This window comes from Gossypium hirsutum, chromosome D06 (assembly GCF_007990345.1).
Source record: "Gossypium hirsutum isolate 1008001.06 chromosome D06, Gossypium_hirsutum_v2.1, whole genome shotgun sequence".
Taxonomy (NCBI): Eukaryota; Viridiplantae; Streptophyta; class Magnoliopsida; order Malvales; family Malvaceae; genus Gossypium; species Gossypium hirsutum.
Genome location: NC_053442.1, coordinates 65,023,321 through 65,047,637, shown reverse-complemented (window position 1 = coordinate 65,047,637; position 24,317 = coordinate 65,023,321). Strand labels below are relative to the sequence as shown.

Sequence of the window (24,317 nt, the reverse complement as noted above, 5' to 3'; positions counted from 1 at the left end):
AAAATAAATGTATTTTTATTTAAATTTATTTGTACACATTAATATATATTTAATTATTTTTTAAATAATATGAATAGATAAATACTTATCATTTAATGTGTAAAATATTAAATTAATTTTATTTGTGAAATTTTATTTTTTAAAATAAATTATTACATCATTTTATTAAAATTAAAATATTCAAATTTTATCTTTTGATTATTATCCAAAACCAGTCAAAATAAAATAAATACTATCATATTAATTAGATTAAAATTATGAAAAAAATGAATTTTTAAAAACCAAAATTTAATATTATCAAATAAAATAACTATATTTCGTGCTTAAATTTTACTATAAACATACTATAATATAAATTTAATGCTTAATTTTTTTATTTATTTATCAAACACATTTTAAATCTTTTGTTTGATCAATATAGTCCTCTTTACTTAGAAATTCGCCCATAAAAACTTATATAATCGCATTTTATTTTAATTTTTCTAAAATATTCACATTTTATATTTATATTGAATTTTTAAGAAATTAAATATATTTATTTTATAAATTAATAAAAAACGATATTTATTGAAAAATGTAACCTATTTTTATGAAAAGAAGTAGCGGAGCAAAATGGGAGACCATAAAGAGAGAGTCCAGAAAATGACAGTAGCCAATAGGAGAATAGGACCTACGTTATTAGCATAAATTTGGGTGTAGGAAATCCTTACCACTTTACTACCATAAAATAAGGTGAAATTACATAAAGTTCCTTTTTAAGTGTTTTCTCCTCTTAAGTCTTTTTTTAATTATATAAATTTTTTGGTAAAAAAATCTCTCCAATCCCTCTTAATTTTGAAATTGATTAAATTAGTCTCTCAAAAAAATCGAAATAATTTAATCATTGTCAATTTTGAAAACGAGTAAGTAAGGATAATTAATCATGATGTTGATGTCTTTTGTTAATTGTGCGTAATTTTGATTGATATCGTAACAAATTTAGCCCTTAACATTTACATATTTTGTTAATTGGGTATTGATTCTAAAAAAATTAACAAATTTAGTCTCAACATTTATGCATTTTAAAAAATATTACAGACTAAATTTTGTTAAATCAGGACCAAATTAATAGAATGTGTAAATTATGAAAGCTAAATTTGTTATTATACCAATCCAATTTTTGTTAAATTGATAAAAGAAACATTAACACTATAATTAAATGTCATTGGTTATTCACTTCCAAATTTGACATGGACTAAATTGCTCCGAATTTTTGAGAGACTAGAAAGATCTTTTTACTAATTTCTAAAAAGCGTATTTTCAATCTTAAATTTTTTTATCTGTTAATATTATCAAATTATTCGATGTAAATTTTTTTAAAAATATGTTATATTGATATTTTTATACTATTGGGCAAATATTATACATTTAATATCAATTGTTTTTTTTTTGAACAATCTCGTTATAAGTTCTGATCATATTTGTTTTTTTTAACATATTACCTAAAACTACTTATAGCCCCTCCCTGACTCATAAATAGGATGATAATGTGCTTTAAGACACTCGAACCCAACTTAATTAAGGATTAATTATAAAACCGACTTAATTAAGGATTTTAATGTGTAGTATAGATACAAAAATGAACATCAATTGTTAGAAAAAAGTAAACTATGCCAATTAATTGTATAAAATTAATTTAGAAAAATTGAAATGGGGGCTGAAATGATCAAGTTATAGTAAAAAGAGACTAAATCTGTCAAATACATATAATACAGGTACTTCCTATGAAATTTGACCTAAATATAAAATAATTTTCAATTCATAATGTTCTCCCTGTATATATATATAGATATATATAAATATATATTTCTTCTTTATTTTCTCTCGTTTTTTGATTCTCTTCAAAAAAAAAATTGTTTTTTTGAAAAAAGAGGACTCTTTTGAAACTCCCATCTTTCTCTCGCTTGATCACAATCGAGAGCTCTCTCCCTTTTCCTTTCTCTTTCCCTCGTCGCTTGTATTTCGAGCTTCGATCTCTCTCTTTTTACCCCCTTTTTGGATCCTTTTTTATTTAAAAACCCTGACTCGTTAACCCTAACTCACTGATTCCCAATCCCCTCCTTCTCAACTCCGATAAGCTACCGCTTCTTCTTCTCTTTTTTTTCCCTGCTGAAATTATCGATTAATTAAGTTTTCTAAGGTAAGGATCGCGTTTCCTCTCTCGTTTTCTAATGTTGTTTTCTATTTATTGTTGAAAAATCTGAATGCGAATGCACTTAGCAGTTATATTTTAGGGTTTTTTGGCTTCTATTATAGAATTTAATTTAGGGTTTTACATATGAAATTTTTGTAGTTATCTTTATGTAAATTGTATTTTTAACTCTGTAATTGATGCTTATTTGGATTTGCTTTGCTTTGATTTGGTAGTTGAAATATTGGGTAGGCTTTAGGTTTAGGCGTTTGCATTTTTGGCTTATTTATTTGACTTTGTGGTTGATCTTAGCTAATTCGATGAATAAAGTCTGGTTTTCTATTTCATGTAAGTGTATTTATCACAACTCATAAGAAGTGGGTGGGTGGAACAATACGAAAAAGGTAGCTATTCTTTTGTTACTTTTTTGTCACCGCTATATACTTGAGTTTTAGGAGGCTATATAACTAGTATATTTGCCAATGACAAAGCAACCTGTTAACTTCTAACTAAAGAGTGGTGTTGCCTAGTTTTGGTATCTTAATGAGCGGTTGGTTTGGGAAAAGGCATCTGTCAAACCAAAGATATTTGAAAATTTGAATTGCAAAACTTTCGGGTTCTTATGCAATCATTTCGGACATTAGCCAACTATTGTTAAGAAGCAGGGTCTGATATCCTTCACAAGCTGATTAAAATCCCTGCTGTTTTTGTGAAATTTTGCTTGCAACAATTGTGCTCTATTCTCAGCCAAATCTATTTGTGTATTTTACCATGTCTTGCTTCATGCAAGCTTGTTTGACGTTAAACTGACCTTGATTTCTCTCAACTGCTTTCATTGCTGTATGAATTTCCTTCGAGTAATCTATAACCTCTGGTTCCTCTGTTGTTTACTTGTAGGGTGTATGTGTCTATAATTTTTTCTAGTAACGTATTTAAGAAGATCAGGAGCTGTCTCTTTATGTATTTGAATGAATGATAGGATTTCTGTGTATAGAACTAGCAGAATATATGAAGATGGACCATTGAGTTGCTGGTTAATCCTAGAGATTTATGCTACACTTATAGGTGGAAAGCTTTAGATTAACAGTATGAGGATAGGGTATATTCGGTGTATTGTTAAAGCTTTATGCACTACTGGTCTGAGAGATAAATGTTTTAAGGTCAATGAGATTGGAAGAGAGCCCTGGAATTTTATAATTGATTTTGCTAATTCTATCACTTGTATGTATGGGTTTCATGGAATAATGGCAAGATACAGGAGATCTGCTATTTTATTGGCTTGATCTTAGATTTAGTAGTTTCTTGTTTTAAGCTATTTTCCTAATTCTATCACTAAAATGCTCAAATTTAAAAGATTAAGTGCTTATGTTTTAGAATTGGATTTTAGAAGTCTTGATTTTATACTAAAAACTTGTTCTTTAGGGGCTTCTTTTTCCTTCTGAGATGAACATCCAACAAGCACTTTTGCCCAAATCTTCTTCTAATGGATTTGCTCGTCGAAGGGGTGATAGAGAGGGTGGGGCTAGGTTGGAGAGTAAGGTGCAGTCAGGAAAATCTAATCAGGGAAGAATACAGGCTACAGGTGAACATTCTCTTATGCGAATTTCTCATTATTGAACTATTATCTTCATCTAAGAATGCTACTTGGTGTAGGCTCACTGTCTGGTGGGAAGACTGGAGGTTATGAGAGTTCTTCTCGTGATCGGTTAGTTTATATGACCACATGTCTTATTGGGCATATGGTGGAAGTTCATGTGAAAAATGGTTCAATTTACTCTGGAATATTTCATGCAACTGATGCAGAAAAAGATTTTGGTATGGCATCTTTTTTTTTTAAAAAATATTATGCATCTGTAATTAGTGTTAAAAATTGAGCTTGGTTCACATAGAATTCACATGCAGATAAAGTGAACTTCGAAAAAATGGCTCATCTAGTTAACATCCACTCTGTTGCCACTTCAGGAATAGTCTTGAAAATGGCTCGCTTGGTAAAGGATGGTACTTTGCAAGGAAACAAGGCTGTTACAGAGTTCATTAGCAAGGCACCCACAAAGATTTTAATTATACCTGCCAAAGAACTTGTGCAAGTTATAGCAAAGGTTTTGCTATTTTTCTTATCTTTAGAGATCCATCCCTAGTCAAGTTGCCAGTGAGAGATGAATTATCTAGTAGTTTATCAAAAGATTTAAAGAATATGTTTCAGTTAGATCATTCTGAATGATACTTGAAATGTTTGAACTTGGCTAAGACAAAATATTGCTAGTTTTTTTATTTTTATTTTTCGTTACTTCAATATTAATTTGCTTGTTCATAATTTGGTTCCAGGATGTGGCCGTAACCAGTAATGGATTTGCAAGTGAGCTCCAGCATGAAAAACAGCAGGAACTTTTGATAGATTCTGTGATATCACAATCCTGTCATGTTGGGTTGGAGAGAGAACTGGAGCCCTGGGTTCCTGATGAAGATTATCCCCAATGTCCTGAGCTAGAAAATATTTTTTCTGGCTCGTGGAATAGGTTGCAATAATGCTCTCTCCTTTCAAAAATGTCTTGTGATAGCTTTATTGTTCCGAATTACTTCTGCCCACTTGCATCCATTTTGTTTTTATTATTTCTAATAGATCTATATTTTTATATAATAGATTCATTTGTTTTCAGTTGTCTTACCTTGTTATTTCCCCATTAATAATTTTGTCTGGAAAAAAGATGTTAGAAATTTCAAGGTGTTAGGGAAATTTTCTTTAGTGGTTTTAGCATTGAGAGAATCAAGGATGTCCTAAAACATGAATTCTAAATTGATTTTTGAAGCTGTGAGATTAGTTTAAGGAGATGCTGCTTTAGATCTCTTTTGTTGTGCTAATCTATTGTGTCAAGAATTTTTTATCTTTTTCTATCCTCAATGGATCTTGTTGCAATAATCAAGCGGAGTCTGATTTTGTTGTTGATGTTAGAATTTTTGTGAGCTTAAAAAAACTTGCAGCTAATCTTTGATGATCATGTGTTTTTTTTAATTCCTTTTTTTTTTCAGTTAATATCTATAACATTCCTCTTTTTCATATTAACTTCATATTGATATACATAGAAAATTGCACTATTAGGAACTGGGATCAGTTTGAAACCAATCAAAAGCTATTTGGTGTAAAAAGTACTTTCAATGAGGAGCTTTACACAACAAAACTTGAGAGAGGTCCTCAAACGAGAGAGTTGGAGAAGGAAGCAATGAGAATAGCAAGAGAGATTGAGGGTGAGGAGACCCGGGACCTACATTTAGCAGAGGTTTGCCTAATATGAATTATTTGCCTCTTTTTAAGTTTTTTGATTAGTTAATTTGTCTCTAAAATTTTCTCATGCTTTGCATTTTGATTTATGACAGGAGAGAGGCTTAGATCTTCATGATAATTTTGATATTGACGAGGAGATGAGATATTCCTCGGTTTATAGGGGTAGAGGGCTTGATGATAGCGGTTATGAAGAAGAGGAGGACATTTTGTTGGATTCCCAAAATATTGAGACCTTTGGAGATTCTTCTGATTCTCTCAGTAGAGGGCCTGTGGATTTGACCAGTTTGCAAAGAAATGAGGGAGTTCGAATGTCATCAAGCACTTCTTTTGTGGTAACTATTGGCGTCTGGAATTCGGGATATTCTTGTTTTTTTCTTCTTTAAATGCACATATATATTTATATATATAGTGATTATTTGCATCTAAACCATATTTAGGTTGTGTCTTCTCTTTCAAAAAATAAACCAGCAACTTAAATAGGTTTTATGCACTGTCAGTAGACTAAAAGAGGATTAAAAAAAAACAAGATTAGAAGCATAACTCTTTTTATTTTCTTGATGAAGAAACTGGGTATTGGATCTTATGGTGGTAATGGTTCTTTACTAGAATACTGATTTCAATGGATTTTCTTTTGATGTTAATTTGGTTTGGGAGGTAGATTAGTTGGTTGATGGGGGTCAGTTAATTTTAGAATGCTTGCTGAAGTTTATCGTAAATGACATTAGTTGAGAAGGTTATCATGCATTCCTGGTTGGCGTTCTTTATTCTTTCAATTACTACTTAGACAAAGTGAATCTTAATTTTCTTGTTGGCAAGAATGGGTAGATTGAACATGCGTGAAGCTGCTTAAATGTTTATGGAATTTGAATGCGGAGGGAGCTGATAATTCGACTGAGTTGAGAGTTCAAGGACTTCAGTTTGGTTGTTGGAAGCAACAAGTATGTGTTAGGCATGTAGGGAGAGCCTTTACCCCATGGGAGTACATTTTGAGATGGAATCACACGTTGTATTTAGTTCAAGCTTCTGATCATGGAGTTTGTGGCTTGAATCTTCTATACTTTTGCGCAAGTTTGATTAATTTTATTTAGTAGATACTGTGGTCAAGGTTTATGTCTTTTGGTTTACTTTCTCGGGTACTTGCTTCAACAATGCCGTTATTCTGATGTTTTTCTTTTCAGACATCATGGCGCTTCCTAAATATAATTTTCTCTGACTGCATTTTGATGGTTAGATCAATTTAATTGTTGGAAACCTAGTAATGGTTTTTATTTGATATAATGCTAAAATGTTAGTTCCATGCCAGGTACAAAGTGCTATAAATGATGGTCATATCATCCAATGTGTTTGTATTTGCATGTATTAACTCCTTTCTTGATCCTTTACCTTTATAACAAACTTCTGTTTTTTCGGATTGTAGGATGAGGCACCATCTTCCAAAGCAGCCATTGGTGCAGATTTGAACCATACTGACTTCAATGATCAGGCCAAACAGCTGGCATCTGAAATTCCTTCTGAAAGTTTCTCTGTATCTGACAGTGAAAGCAGGTATTTAATTTAATTTCCCTTTTGACATGCCTATGATTTATATTTTGCTGATTATATTCTTGATTCCTTCTTTCTGTTAAGTTTAAGGCAATATTATAATTTATAGTAATAATGATCAGTTCTCTGGACATAATTTAGGTGCTAGCTATTTATTTTTCCTGATTTAAACACTTGTAATATAGGATCCAAGACAATTTGCTCGGTGAACATGGAGGAAGCAAGGATGCTAAAGAGTCTACTGAAAAGCTGTCTGTAAGTTGAACTTCCATGTATAAGCAAATCTTGTACAATGAATGTGGAACTCGCTATTTTTTTTTGCTTTTACTTCCATGACTAATCCATATCGCCATTGGATTTCTTTGTTCTAGTGCTCCTGGTTCTAGTTTATTTGCTTCTAATTTGTATGTTCTCTGTTTGAATTCTTGTTCCTTATTATGCAGCCATCCGAGGACCCGCAGTTGTCAAATTCTATCGGTGAGTATGCTTAATCTTGCCTTATACACCATCAATCTGCACTTAATCTTGCTGCTGCAGCTTGTTGTTTTATTATGAGAGCAATTTTTAATGCAGATTCCCAGTCATTATTGAATGACAAGTTAGATGGATCTGATAAAACTGTGCCATCCGTGAATTCTACTACTCATGCCCAGTCTAGTTCTTTATTGAAGGTTAGTGAAAAACCAAGTGCTTCTGGCGACCTCACAGAAGGTCCAGCTTCTAGCAAAGTAACTGGTGAAACACCTTCTGTAAACACCCGTGGGCAACCTGGTAGTTCTAAACCATCAAATTCAGATTGTGTTGCTGTTTCCTCAGCTTCTAGTGGCCCTGGCTTGTCCCCAAGTTCATCAATGGGTTCATTATCCTCTGAGAAGTCAACACTGAACCCCCATGCAAAGGTATGTTTCTCTCCTTTTTCCTTTCAGGTGTGTGTGATAAGATGACTCCAATATAGATTTTCTATAATATGACGAATCTTAACAGTTATCTTGTTTACCTTTTAACATGATTTGTGCTTGCCTTTGGTTTTTCTTCTCACAAATTTAACATGCTTAATGCTCAGGAGTTCAAACTCAACCCTAATGCAAAGAGTTTCACACCATCTCAAACGTCTGTTAGGCCTCCATCCCCAGTCTCCGATGGCTCATTCTACTATCAAACACCAGTGTCTCCTGTACCACATATGCACATGCCTGTTAATTTTGGGGTAAGTTGCTTGAAAATAATTGCAATTTTTATGACCACTGATTTTGCAAGTAAGACCTACAACTGTTGCATCACCTAGGTTTTTTTCCCCACCAAATTTATGAATCTAAAAGCTCCCCCATGTCACTGTATACTGAAATTACTAAGTCTTGTTCCCAAAGGTTTTCCTTGGTTACTTGTATCATGTATCTGTTAATGACTAATATCTATGTTATTTCAAATTTCATTTTGCTTGATGCTGTGTCTGATACATATTTGAACATGAGTATTGAGTACCCTCCAAGGACCTTCCCAATAAATGGAAAAACTTAGAAAAATTGAACATGCCTGTGTCGGACTCATACTTGTCTTGGCACTCATACTGAGTTCGATTAATATAAATTGGTACATAATAAATCAATGCTGGAACTCTTGAGTATGACTCGCTACCTCTGACCTCTAAGGGGAGCTTTGACACAGTTGTTTTTATTCTTTAATGGCACTTATTTCTGCAGTGTGATAACCGAGTCAAGGGAATGGTAAATGGTACAGTATAGCAAGTTAGCATTTACTTTTCCTGTTTCTTGTTATTACGTTGAAATGGGTTAATGGTTTATGTGGGTTAAGTTAGGTTGAATTGACTTGGCATGGAAAAAGTACTACTTGGATTCAACCTACATTCATCTTAGATCTGGTATAGCCATGTACATGTGATCTTTTTCTTTCAGCTCAATAGTATATTCACTAAAACCTGTAACCTCTTTTAATAAATAATCTTGTATACGGTCATTTTTAACAGGATGTTGTAACTTGATTCAGCATCATATATATTAGTAAATACAATGGTAAACTTTGGTATTGTTGTTACTCTACCTGTGTATTGTTGTTGATGATCACATGGTTTTTGTAGATTGGACCCTCCTTTCCTGGGCACCAGCCTGTTGTATTCAATCCACAAGTGGCTCCAATGCAATCACCGCAAGCTTATTTTCATCCAACTGGACCTCAGGTGGGCAACCTTAACATTAATTTACTATTTATCTTATTGATTCATCTTGATATGCTTATTTATTATTTTATATTCAAATTTGCAGTATGGGCAACCGATGCTTCTTGGGCAACGGCAAGTGATGTACTACCAACCGGTAAGTGGTCCTGAAAATTCTTTGATTTTGTTGTGTAGATTTGTTGGTTAATTTATCTTTAGCACGATGATTACGACACTCTCAAGTTAGCATTTTTAGAAAACAATCCCATTTACTCGCATGGTTGCAAATGATGCTTTGAGGAGAATTACTTTTAGGTAGCGTTTGGGAATCAGGATTTCAAAAAATAGCATAAATTGAGTATCACACATACAAGTGTAGCATTCATGAATACTTTTCAAATCCATGGATTTGTTGGATACCTATTTAGTAGTGAATTTGAAATTTCTAAGGAATTTATTTATTTCACAAATTCATTCTTTTATACTTTCCAAATATATATTTATATTGAAACACAACTAATTTATTCATAACGTATGCATTTCTTTATTACAATTTATATAGCAAACCGAATCCAAATCCAAAATTTCAAATTCTTGTTCCCGAACATGGCACTAGAGAATTTTCTTTAAACTATGTCCTAAATTTCATTTGTTTGCTCTGAAGGGAAAATTGTATGTTACTCCAACTCTTCATTTTAGCTTAAAATACGCAATGGAACATGAAAATATTTGGCATATCCTTTTTGGGCACGGACTCCCGTTTAGCACTCGCTTCTGAGTTTGAGTAGCACCGGAACTAGACCTGTCAATTAGGCGGGTCGGGTTTGTCATTTTTGTTCGGCTTGTCGGCCTTTTATGGTCAATAGGGGTTAGGTTTTCAGATCCTGATAAGAATCGATTAGTTTCTTCTTTTTTCCTCGAAAAAACCAGTGTTGGTATTTCATTTAGTACCAAAAACATTCCACTACTTGTGGGAATCCTAATAGAAACTGGAACTATGTTTTGGCAGGACATGCAATACAAAGGACGGGATTATTAACCAGTAGTAGCTCGCTGACAGCATTCATGGAGCCGTGCTTCTGCTCAAAAAAGAATAAGAAAGAAGTTTCAAGTGACTGCTCGATGAAGTGGAAACAAAAGCCGTAGCCGTCCCAAGAAAGATGGGATAGGTTATTTTCTTGAACACCTCATATATTTCCAGCTTCCAGGGTAATATTTATACTCTGTCATGGGAAATAATTTTATAAAACCCCTCTATATGCTTCATTATCATCCATGTCATTGAATTTCTAGCTTTTCTCAACTAACCTCAACTTCTCTCTCTGATTGTTTGTTTTTAATATTTTGGTAGTTTTGGATCAATTTGTGGTTCAAAGATAGTATTGTGTTTATATTATTATATTATTGTCCTTTTTTTCATTCATTGATGATTGAATTGCCCCATTCTTGATGATGAATTTGGATGTCAGTTTTTAATTAAAAAAAGAATTATGTGTTTGATTGGTTATTGGTAATGTTATTAAGTTAGTGCAAAATGAAATTTATATCAGTGGCTGAGTATTTTATGTCAATTAAAAAAAAATAGAAATATCTTTTCTTTTACTAGATTAAGTTACTATGGGAATAATTTTTATTTAACAAATATATTTGTAAAAAAAATAAAAAAATTTTAAATGAAGTATTAGTTGAATCCAAATTTCATTGTAAGTTTATTTTTATAAAATTTTTATATAAAAAATAAATAGATAAAAACTCACATGGTATATTATTATTTCGTAAAATAATTGGGTATTAGATTAATGGGTTAACATATAATATAGAAATTAGTAGATAATAATGTTATATTAGTTGAATTTACTTTTTTTTTTTGACAAAAGGAGACTTTACTTGCTTACTGTTTCTCACAATTTTATTTTATTTATCTAAAAAAATTTATATGAAATTGATTCACTAAAGGAACGCAACTGTGAAATAAAAGACAACAAGCCTAACTTTTGCTTACTAAACAATAATAATAATTCAAAAAACCAAATTATGTTTGTATAAACTAATAAAGCAAACAATAAAATTTGTGTTTCAAGAAATATAATAATACCTAATAAATATGTTAAATGATTTTATACTTCAATAATTTTATTATACTGTGAACCATAAACATGATAATGATGGATTAGTGGAGTTGAAGTTTTGATAAAAAAAATAAGATAATTGTAAAAGAAATAGTCATAATGGAACTCGATTTTTAAATTTTATTTGGTCTCATGGTTATAGGTCGTTCATCCATAAAATTTCGCCGGTAGTTCTTTATTTCAGTAGCTTTCTTTTGGATGTAGTGTGTGTAATGCGAGTATGTCCCTATCGTATGTGTGAGTACTAACTCTTGAATTTGAATAATATATATTATTTTCTAAAACAAATAACTAATTAGTGAAATATTGGATGATCCTGCAAATTCTTATTTTTCATATCTTTCCAAATATAATTTTTCTTATAAGATACTTGTCAAATACACGAAAGTTTTGAAATAAATTGAGCAAACTTTTCGATTTTTATTTAATACCTCTATTCAATAAATAGCCTTATTCTTGTAAACATATTTCTTTCAAAACTTCTTTGAATGTATAAAATTTTAAAAAATAAAAGCATTTCCGTATTAAATATATATTTACTAAATTATGATTTCCCTAATTGAAAAAAAATTATGCAGTATATTTTATTAAATACCGATTAGGTTGAAAGGATAGAAGTTGACATAGTAAAGACGATGATATTTTAAGTTTCTATTGATAATTTTACAGTTAAATTTAAACCATGGGCAGTGAATCAAATTATTAAATAGTATAGATATCTAACATTAACACGAGAATTTGCCAACAAACTATTAGCTTAGTGACAACTTATCTACTTTCTCATTGGTCATTCCTATTACTAACAAGTTTTCGTTCCAATAATTATAGTATTTTGTCAAAACTTTGAAATTTAGATTATATATATATATTGTTAGACTTGTGTGATCTGAATCTTGTTTAATTCGGTCTGGAAAGTTCAATGTGCAATTCATTTGTTAAAGAAATAAAATAGAAAGACAAAATTGGAGATTTGTGCCAACCCGAAGATCTGCTCGAAAAGTGGGAGGGTTTAGGCAAAACTATAGGCTCGAAAAATGGTCTCGGGAAAAAATAAGGCTTATTTTAAAAATGGGTTAGGCCTCGGGTAAGACATTTTTAGCCCGATCCGACTCAAATTCACTAAATGACAAAAAAAAATTTGCTATTTTTTTTGTTATTTTAATAATATTTTCTTGTTGTTTTCTCTCTATTTTGCTACCACTTCACTATTATATTGCTACTATTTTGTTGTTATTATTTGGATATTGCATAACACTTGTTTTATTGTTAATTTTGTTATTATTTTAGAGACATTTTTTTGTTAAGTTGCATCTATCTTTGTATTATTTAAGTATACATATTTTTAAAATTTATTTTCAATTTGTTCGGAAATATTTATTTTAATATTTTTAATGTATTATATATATTGAAAAATTATATAAAAAATATATAATATAAATTTTTTTCAAATATGGGCAGGCCAGTCGGGTCCGGGTTTTAACATTTTTATTCGAGTCGGGCTTAGACAAATTTTTAGGCCAAACTGGCCCAAACCTAGCAAATGGGCTTAAAATTTTATTTGGACCCAATCCGATCCATTATCACCTCTAATTTGTGGGGACGAATGTCCAAGGATCGTACTTCTTCTATTAGATGAGTTGATTAACCCTTAAAAACTGCACATAGTCACAAACCTCTTGCATTATTATTTTTCAATATTAGTGAATTTTTCTTTTTTGTCTGTGATTTTTATTTTTTTATTACTTTGCGATCATTCTTATTGTCATTATCGACTTATGTTATAACAATTTTTACTTATAGAAATTTAATCTTTAGATCCAACTTAAATTAACAAAAAAATTTCACTTAATACCTATATAATTAAAAAAATGATATTATAATAAACCTGAATTTAACAGAAAAAAAAACATTAACAAATAAATCTAAATAACATAAAAAAAATTCACAATTTCTTAAAATCCTTTATAAACCATAAGTTCATCCAAAGGCTAACTAGTGTAAAGAAAGTATATTTTATATTTAAACCTGCAACCACTTTACATTCACCAACCTAAACCAAGGCTAGACTTAAAAAGAAAGATAACTATACATATATATATATCAAAGCATAATTTAGACAAAAATCAAAGAACCCAAAGCAAAAAATGAAAAAAAAAACCCCGTTTTTCCATTTTTTTTGTTATATATTGCTCAAACTCTTCATTTTCTGTATTGAATATTTACCCGTATTTGAGTAACATAGCCTATTGTTCTTCATTTACAACAAGCCCTCTTGGTTCTTAGCTGATAATCGTTTCAAAAACTCATAAGTAGTGATCATTGTTGTTGCAGATATTGACATTGAAGCCCACCTTGGTCCCAACCCTCTATAACAAGCAAGCCATCCTCCTTCTTTAACCAAATTCCTCACGGTTTGCCCGATTGTCGGTCCGCGCAGCCGGTTCTCTTCTCCGTCTAAGACCTGTAACCGGGTCTTGATAGTATCGAGTGGCATTGTGATCAATGCCGATATCCCACCTGCCATTGCCGCACTCGCTCCTTGAACCGCCATTACCGTCTTTGAATCAGGCCGAATTGTTTCATCCCCGCCGCCTTTTAAGTAACATCCAATGCCTCCCCAAACAAGTCTTTGAGCAACTGAGTAAGATGCCCACCATACTGCATTTGATGGTGCATATGTTAAAATTGATATACCGAAGCCTCTATATAATCCCTTTGGACCATGTGAGTTCACTATTTTCCTAAAGGCATCAATCCCATTTACATATCTACATTGTGATGAGCTACTTTGAACCATTAGCCTTTGGCTAACCACATCAATTGGGGTCCAAACTAGTTGAGCCACCATCGCGGCGGTTAATCCGGCGACCGCATTAGCTATCGCCGCTGCCGTTGGTTCAGGAAACCCTAATTTAACAGTGATGCTCCCTACATTACTTTTGGTTACTTCAAGGGCAGCCATGTAAAGAGCTCGAGCTGGGATTGTTCCCATTAATGAAGTGCCGAAACCTCGGTATAATCCCTGGAAACCGCCATGTTTAACGATGGAAAACGCCGTTCCGATGCCGGAAAGTTGAACTTGAGCAACCTGTTGCCGTGTTTTGACTAAAACTACGGGATAAAGGGTCGCCGATACGCCGGAAAATAACGCCGCACCTAAGAAGAAAAACTTGGATTTATCAAGCATTTCCCAATCTATATCAGCCGGAATATGAATCTCTTGCGCCGATTCTTCCTCGGCCGCACTTATATTCATCTTTGCCACTTTCAAAGATTCGAAAAAGCCCTAACCCTAAAAAAACCCAAAAAATAAAAATAAAAAAGAAGCAATATATCTATCTATATATGTATGATCGGAAATATATACAAAAAAAATCAAGAAATTAACATTGAAACTATACAAATTGAGAAAAGCCCAACACCACCGTCACAATGAAAATTATGAATGTGATTTTTTTCTCTTGCGAAACCAGGTTTTGGATCGAACGTGAATTACAGCACAGTGATCTATCATTTCCTTTCGGGGATAAAAGAAAAAGAGATTGATTAATCGATCGAATTTAGAACATATACGATTTTTCTTAATCAGCTAACGGGAGACTCGACCATCGTCGTCCCCGCCGGCGACGGAACTCCGGTGACTTCGGATCTCGCAATAGTGACAAAGCAAAATAGTGACAAATGAAATTTAAAAATATAGAATAGAAAAACTGAAGGGAAAAAAATAGGGTTATTTAAAGAAGTGGGTGACCGGAAATTAACGGTGAAAGATTAGAGGAAGGCAGAGAATTGGTTGTACAGTAAAAGAAGGGGAAACTGACAAGTGTCGGTTATAGATTAGGTATATGTAAGTGTATATATCTTTATTTTAAAGCTTTTATCCGTATGGTTTTGATTCTCTGCGGTTGGTTCTATAAGATGAATCAAATTTCACCCATTGATAACTTAGTAGGTTTGTAAATTTGCAGTAGAGGTGTTTATGTCTCGATATTCGATAGGTCGATTTGGTTTGATTTGATTTGATTTTTATTTAATCTTTTTTAAGTTAAATATTTTTGGGTTAAATTTAGTAATTATTTTTATATTAGGATCTAAATTTTTTTCCTAGTTTAATCTCTAAACTTGACCGTTGTTAAGCTGTGTTTAATAAACTGAAAAATAAGTGTCAAATTTAAATTATAAAATTTATTGGGTAAATTATTTAAAATTTAATACAGAATAGTGCCTATCTACTTATCGTTTTCTACTATTTATAATAGAAAACAGTAATTTTTAATTTTCATTATGGGCTATCAAATGTGTTTAAATTACTAAAAATATTAATTTTTCAACACTTTATTAAAGAAAGCTTTGATGATTCAATTTGTTAATTATTGTCAAGTTTAAGGACTAATTTTTAAAAAAAATTCAACAATATAAGAACAATATGAAAATAATGATAAATTTGAAGGACTAATTTAGACGAAAAACTTCAAATTCTAACATAAAAGTTGTAGCCAAATTAAATTCAAATAGTGATTTTTCCCTTTATTTAATTTCACTTTGTTAATTCCAATGTTTGGATATTTGTATTTTGTATAACGTAGGCGGTGATGCAGAGGATTTAAACCGGTTTCCGTGAGGGTGACTGTGTTGATGACGTGTAATCCATATCCATTGAAACTGAGTTATTATTGCGTGTGTCCCAGCACATGGTTAGGAAAACTTGTTGACTTCTATGACTTAAATGTTTGATCAGCCGGATCAAACCGAGCCTTTCACTTTCTCTTACCTAAGTTTAGGTCCAACCGGTTGAAAAAAAACTAGCTTTATTGTTCATGGTAATTATTAAATTTTATAAATTTACTATTTCATACATTATTAATGTATTTTTTTTACAAGTAATTTAAAAATTATCATTTGTGTTTTTAAATATTTTATTATAATCATATAAAATACTTGTCAGTCTCCTAACTCTGCTTGTGTAGAGGAAATTAAGAAGTGTCCTATAAGATATTATAAAATATTAAAACATATTTAAAAAGAGACAAATGTCAATTTTTCAATGCTGCTTATAAAAAAAAAATACTAACGTACCAAATACCAACTCAAAATTTAATAGCATATAAATATATACAATCAAGTTACACTTGAGTAATTATAAACTTGAATTTGACTTAAAATTTGGGATTTAATACACAGAATCAATTTTTAAACTTGAACTTTAGTTAAGACATAATTAAACTATTCGAGCTAATACTTACCAAAATAAAGGTGAAAATGTAATTTTATGTTATAAAAAATATTAAAATAGAATGTGTATTTTTGTGTAGCATACATTAGGGTGATACGTAATAATTTGTGTATTTAGGTAATATTTAAGGTGGTATTTTTTTGTAATAACACTACTTTACACAAAATATTATGCAGGCAATAACAAATGATAATATATTGTAATTTTTGTTACATAATGCATTACAAAATTTATAGTAAGTACTATAATGAGGGAAATATTTTTGTAGTAACACGAAATTTTGCGAGTTTTGTTTATTATAAAAAAAAACACTACATATCGAAACTATTGTTCAAATAAGTATACGATTTTCTCGATTTAATTTCTCGGTCTTAGGAGTTGTTGATTCAAACAAAGAAAAGAATAATGATGCAAAATCATAACAAAGTGGAAGCATTCTGATTATAGTTAAGAAAAAGCAATAGAAATGTGATGGGTTTGGCAATTGCCTATACCCGAAAATTCATTCCAAGTTTTATTCACAGTACAAGGGACCTATGTGAAATGGGGGTTATTACATTCTATGTGAGGTGAATTCCAGTTCCTCGATTGTCTATCGATCCTTCTTCCTTATTCCCGAAAAATATTAATTCGGTGTGACAAAAATCGATTCGGAATATGTGTAATGCACTCAATGCCCCAATGTGAAAATAATCGTAGCAGGGAAATATGTCTAAAACCAAAAAGAAAAGCAAGAATCACCGGTTGATTTAGAGCAACATTGATTCCGGATTCTCAATGTAGCCTTTGAAAGCTTTAAGCCATTCAGCACCAATTGCACCTAGGAGAACAGTAAGTCGAGTTAATTAGATTGTCTAAAGGACACCGAGATGATGTTCGATGTTTAACTTGGCTTAATCATATATTACTGGGACTCTAGAACTATGTACCGTCGATGACACGATGATCACAGCTTAGAGTTACGGACATGAATGATGCAAACTGGAACTGCTCGGGACCGGAGCTAGGGATAACCCTTTTCTCAGCTGTACGAAGTGAACTCCACTGATTACGAAGAAGAAGTGAATATGACTTGAGTTGGGAAAATTTAAGGGAAAATCTTACCAGACCCAACAGCGAGGATTCCTGATTGAGGAGGATTAATTATGGCACAAAATTGCTTGATACCAAAGGGCCCTCCCAAGTTAGAAACTGTAAACGTACCGCCCTGCAAAGAGACAAAACCCAACATGTATATAATCCATATAGATCCAATGACACTATCGTACTATCCTATCCATAATTATTTACCTCATAATCTTCGGGTTTTAGGCTATTTTCTTTGGCTTTTTGTGCCAACTGCTTGACCTCTGAAGAAATTGAGGACAATCCTTTCTTATCTGCATTCTGCAATACGTAAAATAAAGGAATCAGTTAAACTAGAAAAGTATAGACAGAATGAGGAAAACAGCAATAAGTTGAAATGATTGGGCACCCTGATCACAGGGACATAAAGTCCATTTTCTGTCTGCACTGCTACATTAATATTGACATTGTTATACCTGGGTTAGAAGCAGAAGAAGACGAGTCATAATGATATGCATTATCGGTTTATCACTAGTGAATTGATCGGTTTGTAAGTAAAAATATACTCACTGGCGAATATAGTCATCTGTCCATGAACTATTGCACTGAGGAACCTTCCGGAGAGCCAATGCAGCAGCCTGCAGTCAAAAAAGACTTCTAAGTATCTTAAATGAAAATTGCAATATTCTAATGGCCGTTCAGTTAGGAAAAATCAAATATGCACTAATCAAATATGCACTACATTTGAATTAAATATTTCCAAAAGAAAACAATGATTTGAGAAATGGTTATGTAATTTCATGTAATGATTGAAGGTTAATATGGACGAAAAAGCAAATACATATAACAAGGCATGAACTTGATCAAGAATTGCCATGTGAAATCAACATTATAATAACCACTTGCCATTACACAAAAACCTATAGGAAAAACCTTGGACCGCATCAAAAGCAACAAATGAGGAACCACTTCAAACATCTCAAAGCTCAACAAATAAACGTATTGAAAGTTGTCAACCTTGAACTTCAAGGGAAAAACAAAAGAAAAAAAAGGAAAGTTGTTTACCTTGATTACAAGATCATTGACAGAAATACGCTTCCCGCCTGAAGCTTCCAGTAATGAGTTGAGTTGGCTTCGTAAACTGCATACAAAGAAACAATTCAAAATTATCAGATATATCATATAATTGCATACCATTTAAAAGATCAAAGCAGGTAAAAGTATCTTGAAGTCGGATTGCATTTTGCCTCCCTACTTAAAAAATGGGCAAATTAGTCCTTATACATTAAATCAAAGAGCAAATTGGTCCTTTTTGTTAAATCAAATAGCAAATTAGTCAAATTTTTTATTAGAGGGGGGAAAATGCAATCTGACTCTTAGTACAAGGACGTCCATGATACTTTTACTGATCAAAGCACTATTACTTACTCCAGAAGTTTGTCAACACATGTATCCACTGTTAAATAGTAATGTGGGATAGTCTGCTTTGAGATTAATAAGCGTGATGCAGTGACCTGTCAAAAATGATAGCAGAAATTAGACTCACAAAGCACATTATTATAAAAGAAACAAAGTAATTGACATTGACATGAGGAGACAACAAAGAAGTTAAAAGATACCGACTTCTCTGTATTCTCATGCAAAAATGGTCAAATTTGGAACTTTGCTATTTAACAGTAAGTTGATTTCTGACCCTAGGCAATTTTAGGGTCATTTAAGAGTGCCACAAGGATGGTTATTTTAGAAGGGTTTTCGGCTTTTAGTTTTGTGAGATTTGGGTAGAAAAAACAGCAGTGATAAATGATAGGCAAAATGATAATAAAATATGTAACCTCTATATATCAATACCCACTCATTTTGTGCTATTTAAAGTTGCCAATCCTTTTTGACACACTCTTGCCTTGAGCCTATGATTGGAGGGTGCTTCTACCCAATTCATTGGAACCAGTGAGACTGGAATTCTCATGGGACCATGTTTTGGGTACTTTTCCTACAGATTTATTTACCTTAAACTTTTCGAAAATTTAACACTACATGTTGATTTTTCTAATGTATACCATTAAAGTAACCTACAAATGTCAAACTATTCGCACAGAGATGATCTTCAAAAAGAACAAGAAAAGGTATTTTGAGAATTACTAAGGGTATTGTGAGATTTCAAAAAATTTGAAAAACCAATCTGTAAGTAGATGACGCCTATCCGACCTTGGTGTACTTGGGGGTTAGGCTGGGAGGATTGTATTTAGAAAAAAATTCGAACCATTCTTCAAATTAAAAAAAAAAAAAAATTTACAACACTCTACTAAAGCTTACAAAAAAAATAATAATAACAAACTTATTGGAAAGTCATATACTTCTTGTTAAAGCAAAAACTCAACTAATTTGTATTTTAAAAATTAAAAATAGGAAAATTGTGCCTCAAACATTGCTGAGTTAAAAAAAATGTTATTGGTAAACCTATTTCTTTTCCTTACTAATTGAAGTTCTGAAAATAGACATTTATCAAACGCGTCACATAAATCAAATAAATACTATCATAACAGAACAGTAATTGAGAAAAAAATTAATTACATCTTCTAAATCCCGCCGTGTAGCACGGTTACCTTTCAAATTTAATGCAGATTATCACAAAAACAAAATCAAATGCATAAATTCTATAAAGGGACCATCTACTAAGAAGTAGATGCATAGAATAAAGCCCATGTACCATAAATGCTTAACAACTTTGGACTTTCATTAAAATTATAAAAATAATGACAATTTTTAACTAACCTTTCGTATCTGAGAATGAGGGATATCTACATAATCTAGAGCTTCAAGTTTTCCATCCTTTGTCTTAGGTGTTGGTGCTGAAACATCCTTCCCACGTGAAGCTACAATAAAGTGAAAACGCCCCAGTAATCACAAGTGACAATAATACGGAAACCAATACTATTGAAGATACTGAAAAGGCAAAAGGATTTGTTGGAGGGGGGAAGAGCCATTCTTTACTATATAGCATTACTTATCAGGGACCAATGCTGCAGAAATTTAAATATGATACCTAAGTAATCTTCAATATCAGCCTTCACAATGCGCCCATCAGGACCTGTTCCTTTGATACTAGAGAGAGGTACCTATATTTTCATCCAAAGGAATGGAGAAATGTTAAAAGAGATTGATATAAATGATTCTATAATCTATCCTTATAGTAGCGACTTTTCTCTCAACAAGAAAATTCCAGTTACAGCACTCATATATAATATAACTAACCTTGTGATCTTCAGCCATTTTTCTTGCAAGAGGACTTGCAAAAAGACGATCTTCCGAAGGAGGTGAACTGGGCTTGGACTTAGCCTCTGGTGAACTAACTGGTTGTTGAACAGGCTCCTGCTTAGGCGGAGGAGCTGCGGGCTCCTTTGCTGCAGGAGCACCAGAATCTGATGTTGAAGGACTATAGTCCTTGAACTTTGCAATATCCTCCTCCTCTTCAACGGTGATGGCAATTATCTACACAAGAACAAATAAATAATATTAACTGCACAAATATTGACATAAATTGTATTTGATTCTGGTAGCAAAAGAGCAACAGAGAGAAGATCTAATGCAAAGCCAAGATGCTGCTTCTTTATTTACTAGTCATACAAACTCCCCTATCCACAAAAGGGAGGACCAAAGAAAGATAAATATGTGCACATGAGTGTCACAAAATCATTACCTCACCAACTTTGATTTCTTTTGACCCATCTCCCTTTATAATCTTGGCAAGGTAACCTTCTTCCATGCATTCCATCTCAACAGTTGCTTTATCCTTCGAACAATAAACAAAGTTGTAAAATAGAATACTGGTTTCTGATATGAGCAAAGTAAATGAAGAAATTTTATCTGGACAGGAGAAAACCTTACAGTTTCAACTTCGCACAGCACTTCACCAGGATTCACTTTATCACCCTCTTTCTTCAACCATCTAGCAATATTTCCCTGCATAAATGGAAAACTTAAAAGAAAACCATAGAATGTTTTATGATATTTTGCAAAGATCTAGAACAGTTCACACCTCTGTCATTGTGGGAGAGAGTGAAGGCATTCCGATCTCTTGGTGAGGAGGGAAGCCTGAAACTTTATAATATTAGCAATATTGAGTATGTCATGCAACAACAAATGACGAAACAGTTAATAAACAATGTAAAACCCTTGAACCGATGCACAGGGTTCAATTTAAAACACTTTTTAAACATCATTTCAACTGCCATGTTCTCAGCCATAAATATAACAAACCTATATACTGGTGAAAACAACTTGAAAAATCTAAATATGCTACATCAATCCAGCATAACCTAAGTGATAAAACTAGAACAACAAAAATAGTAATAAAGAAAGGTTCTATAGCAATGCCTTGTAAAAGAGAGAAGAAGAATGAACTATAGTAATAATGTCTTGCTTCTTAAATATAGTGCAGTCACATTACTTATTATTCAGAAACCAGATAAACAAGCTTCATATTACACAAATTTATTATCCATAAACTACATTCCTATCATCTGAGCTGTCCCATAAAGAAGGGTATTGAACAAGCCACAGAAGGAATTAAGAATAATATAATATTACAGCGCATCAATGAAGTCACAAATTAGCATTTGGCATGAGGTTAGTAGGTTCATAAGTTAAACACACATTCTTGTTGTAATCACTAGTCAGTGCACAACTTTTAACAATTTAAAAAATAGGCTCCTTTAGAGAATACAAAGTAGAAGATACCAGTACAACCTATGACATTTGTAGCAATAATCTATACCTGCATCTGATGCAAATCCTCTCCTTGACTGTACCTGAGAACTGATAATGGATACAGGGAAAATGTTTAGATGCTTGAAATGATTTTAAAGCCATTACTAGGAAATAGTAAAACTTTCCAATAAGATCACAAAAAATGCTGGAATGAATACCATGTGAGCTCTCTGCTGTATGCCACACCACCTGTTGGAATTCCCAATCTCATTGTTGTCCTAGAACAATTGTTCCTAGGTAAACCAGATGATACCTGCATAACAAGATGTGGAACAGTTAGTATTGGCAAACCAAGTCTTGAATTCAATCAAGAATGTAATACACAAGCAGAGCATAGTCTGCAGCAAAGAAAAAGGAAAATATGCAACAAAAATGCTACAGTAATTATTGCTCCACCAATGATAAAAAGAGGAGGCACTTACATGGTAACATGCAACAAACTTGGATACCCTCTCTCTTTCTGCAGCTGCATAACCAAAATTTTATCCACTCCATTACGCTTTCAGAAAACTGACAAACTATTACCTCTCACTAAATACAATTACAAGTTCAAAGTAAAAATTAGTAAACCAGCCGGTCGGCACGAGTGAACCTAGCAAGAAATATAAGCAAACCTTACAAGGTATGACAAAACCTTCAATAAAACCATCTAACTGGGAGGCTTTTGATTGCCTACTTGGCTGAATAAAACACAAAATAGCTCTCATGCTTAATGATTGTAGAAACTTGATATTTATGCTACTCGGACTCAAGTGTGAGTATCAGATACAGGTACATGCCCAATATTCATCTGTTCAATTCTTTTAAGTTTTCCACCCCAACATACATGAGAAACAAGTAAGAAAACCATCTTGATAGCATTATGTACCTTCACTTTTACAAACAGAGGATTGTGCTCCATTGGAAAAGCAACGAACCAAAACCGCATGATCATGCCGCAATAAGTTAGGAACATTCCTTAACTGTAATAACAGAAATTCAGAACAAATAACAAAGCTAAAAAAAAAACATAAATTAAAAGCTATAATTCGACCATGATCTATAAACGAATTTGAATCTAGGACTGATTCAAAGTCATCCATACATATCCATTATCCATACATACAAGTAACGAATCGTGAATTGGGTACCTTTTTAGAGTGATTGATGATACGAGATGCGTAAGCCATGATTTTCTAAGATCACAGCAAATTTATTCAAAGCAATGGAAAAGAAAAAAGGAAAAAAAAAAGAAGGAAAATAAATTATGTTCTAAATTGATGAAGAGAGAGCAAGAAAAATAGAAATTTGTTTTTTTTTTCTTTTTAAATTTTATTTGGTTAGGTAGGAAGAAAAAAAAAGTGGGAAGATTTAGGGTTTGGCGGCACGAGGGATCTGACGTCACCTAATTTTTTAATTGCTTTTCTGTTTGTTTTGAGAGAAAAAAATATATAATTAATCTTATGGTTACATAAAAAATTAAATACCTAATTTCTTCATAATTTTTAATTTTTAAATTGATTATTCACATCAAATTAAATTAAAATTTTTATGATAGTATTCATCTATTCCAATTGCTTTCCAGTTTTACATTTAAATTTTTATATTTATAAAAATATAATTTTTTAAGTAAATTAAATTAAAGGGTATTGAATTATTAGTAAGTTTATATTTTGGTTACTTAATTTCATAATTTCACAAATTAATCATTAAATTATTTGAAAGTTTTCATTTAAGTTATTGGGTTGTTAAAATTTTTTTTCTTAAAAGCCTAACTGGCGAGTTCCAAGTGACGATTCAACAAATTGTACTTATTAATGAGTAAACAAACATAATTTAGATTTAAGTTGATCTTATGGTCAATATTGGAAATTGGATAAGAAAACTATTCAAATAAGAGGAAAATAAGAGTTTTCAATTGGTGTTGGTGGTGTGAATGGAGAAGTAGGTGTGTTTATATTTCGGTTAAAATCGAATTA

The 24,317-nt window shown here is 32.0% G+C and overlaps 3 protein-coding genes across 6 annotated transcripts; 1 reads left to right on the top strand and 2 right to left on the bottom strand.

Annotated features, from left to right (window-relative positions):
- Window positions 1–1,845: 1,845 nt before the first annotated feature.
- LOC107960300 (polyadenylate-binding protein-interacting protein 3) lies at window positions 1,846–10,588 on the top strand. 2 transcript variants are annotated; one of them, XM_016896617.2, is made up of 15 exons: window positions 1,846–2,179; window positions 3,593–3,752; window positions 3,824–3,985; window positions 4,133–4,269; window positions 4,496–4,686; window positions 5,268–5,445; window positions 5,543–5,782; window positions 6,868–6,995; window positions 7,178–7,247; window positions 7,436–7,469; window positions 7,566–7,891; window positions 8,056–8,199; window positions 9,088–9,186; window positions 9,272–9,322; window positions 10,175–10,588. In XM_016896617.2, the coding sequence occupies exons 2-15, from the start codon at window positions 3,614–3,616 to the stop codon at window positions 10,202–10,204; spliced, it is 1,929 nt and encodes a 642-aa protein (XP_016752106.1). In that variant the 5' UTR covers window positions 1,846–2,179; window positions 3,593–3,613; the 3' UTR covers window positions 10,205–10,588. The 2 variants fall into 2 exon arrangements, with proteins under 2 accessions (XP_016752106.1, XP_016752107.1); XM_016896618.2 differs by lacking the exons at window positions 1,846–2,179; window positions 4,133–4,269 and having other exon boundaries at window positions 3,601–3,752.
- Window positions 10,589–13,292: 2,704 nt separating this feature from the next.
- On the bottom strand, window positions 13,293–15,022 carry LOC107960302 (solute carrier family 25 member 44). 2 transcript variants are annotated; one of them, XM_016896620.2, is made up of 2 exons: window positions 14,868–15,022; window positions 13,293–14,586 (listed from the first exon to the last, which is right to left on the bottom strand). In XM_016896620.2, exon 2 carries the CDS (start codon window positions 14,548–14,550, stop codon window positions 13,552–13,554), a length of 999 nt encoding a protein of 332 aa, XP_016752109.1. In that variant the 5' UTR covers window positions 14,551–14,586; window positions 14,868–15,022; the 3' UTR covers window positions 13,293–13,551. The 2 variants fall into 2 exon arrangements, with proteins under 2 accessions (XP_016752109.1, XP_016752108.1); XM_016896619.2 differs by having other exon boundaries at window positions 14,696–14,998.
- Window positions 15,023–16,946: 1,924 nt separating this feature from the next.
- On the bottom strand, window positions 16,947–23,679 carry LOC107960303 (dihydrolipoyllysine-residue acetyltransferase component 2 of pyruvate dehydrogenase complex, mitochondrial). Of its 2 annotated transcripts, none has more exons than XM_016896621.2 (19): window positions 23,490–23,679; window positions 23,228–23,321; window positions 22,782–22,825; window positions 22,518–22,612; window positions 22,367–22,407; window positions 21,629–21,690; window positions 21,478–21,552; window positions 21,290–21,382; window positions 20,845–21,081; window positions 20,636–20,708; window positions 20,365–20,465; window positions 19,021–19,106; window positions 18,658–18,733; window positions 18,163–18,230; window positions 18,002–18,068; window positions 17,818–17,913; window positions 17,632–17,734; window positions 17,457–17,552; window positions 16,947–17,347 (listed from the first exon to the last, which is right to left on the bottom strand). In XM_016896621.2, exons 1-19 carry the CDS (start codon window positions 23,526–23,528, stop codon window positions 17,277–17,279), a joined length of 1,617 nt encoding a protein of 538 aa, XP_016752110.1. In that variant the 5' UTR covers window positions 23,529–23,679; the 3' UTR covers window positions 16,947–17,276. The 2 variants fall into 2 exon arrangements, with proteins under 2 accessions (XP_016752110.1, XP_016752111.1); XM_016896622.2 differs by having other exon boundaries at window positions 21,629–21,684.
- Between the last annotated feature and the right edge of the window lie 638 nt (window positions 23,680–24,317).

Coding starts and splice junctions, on each gene's coding strand:
- LOC107960300 (XM_016896617.2), top strand. CDS start 3,614: ATGAACATCCAACAAGCACTTTTGCCCAAATCTTCTTCTAATGGATTT. Junction 7,892..8,055: donor CACTGAACCCCCATGCAAAG/GTATGTTTCTCT, acceptor CTTAATGCTCAG/GAGTTCAAACTCAACCCTAA. Junction 9,187..9,271: donor TTCATCCAACTGGACCTCAG/GTGGGCAACCTT, acceptor TCAAATTTGCAG/TATGGGCAACCGATGCTTCT.
- LOC107960302 (XM_016896620.2), bottom strand. CDS start 14,550: ATGAATATAAGTGCGGCCGAGGAAGAATCGGCGCAAGAGATTCATATT.
- LOC107960303 (XM_016896621.2), bottom strand. CDS start 23,528: ATGGCTTACGCATCTCGTATCATCAATCACTCTAAAAAG. Junction 20,466..20,635: donor TGATATTGAAGATTACTTAG/GTATCATATTTA, acceptor ACTTTATTGTAG/CTTCACGTGGGAAGGATGTT. Junction 17,735..17,817: donor TAAAACCCGAAGATTATGAG/GTAAATAATTAT, acceptor GTCTCTTTGCAG/GGCGGTACGTTTACAGTTTC.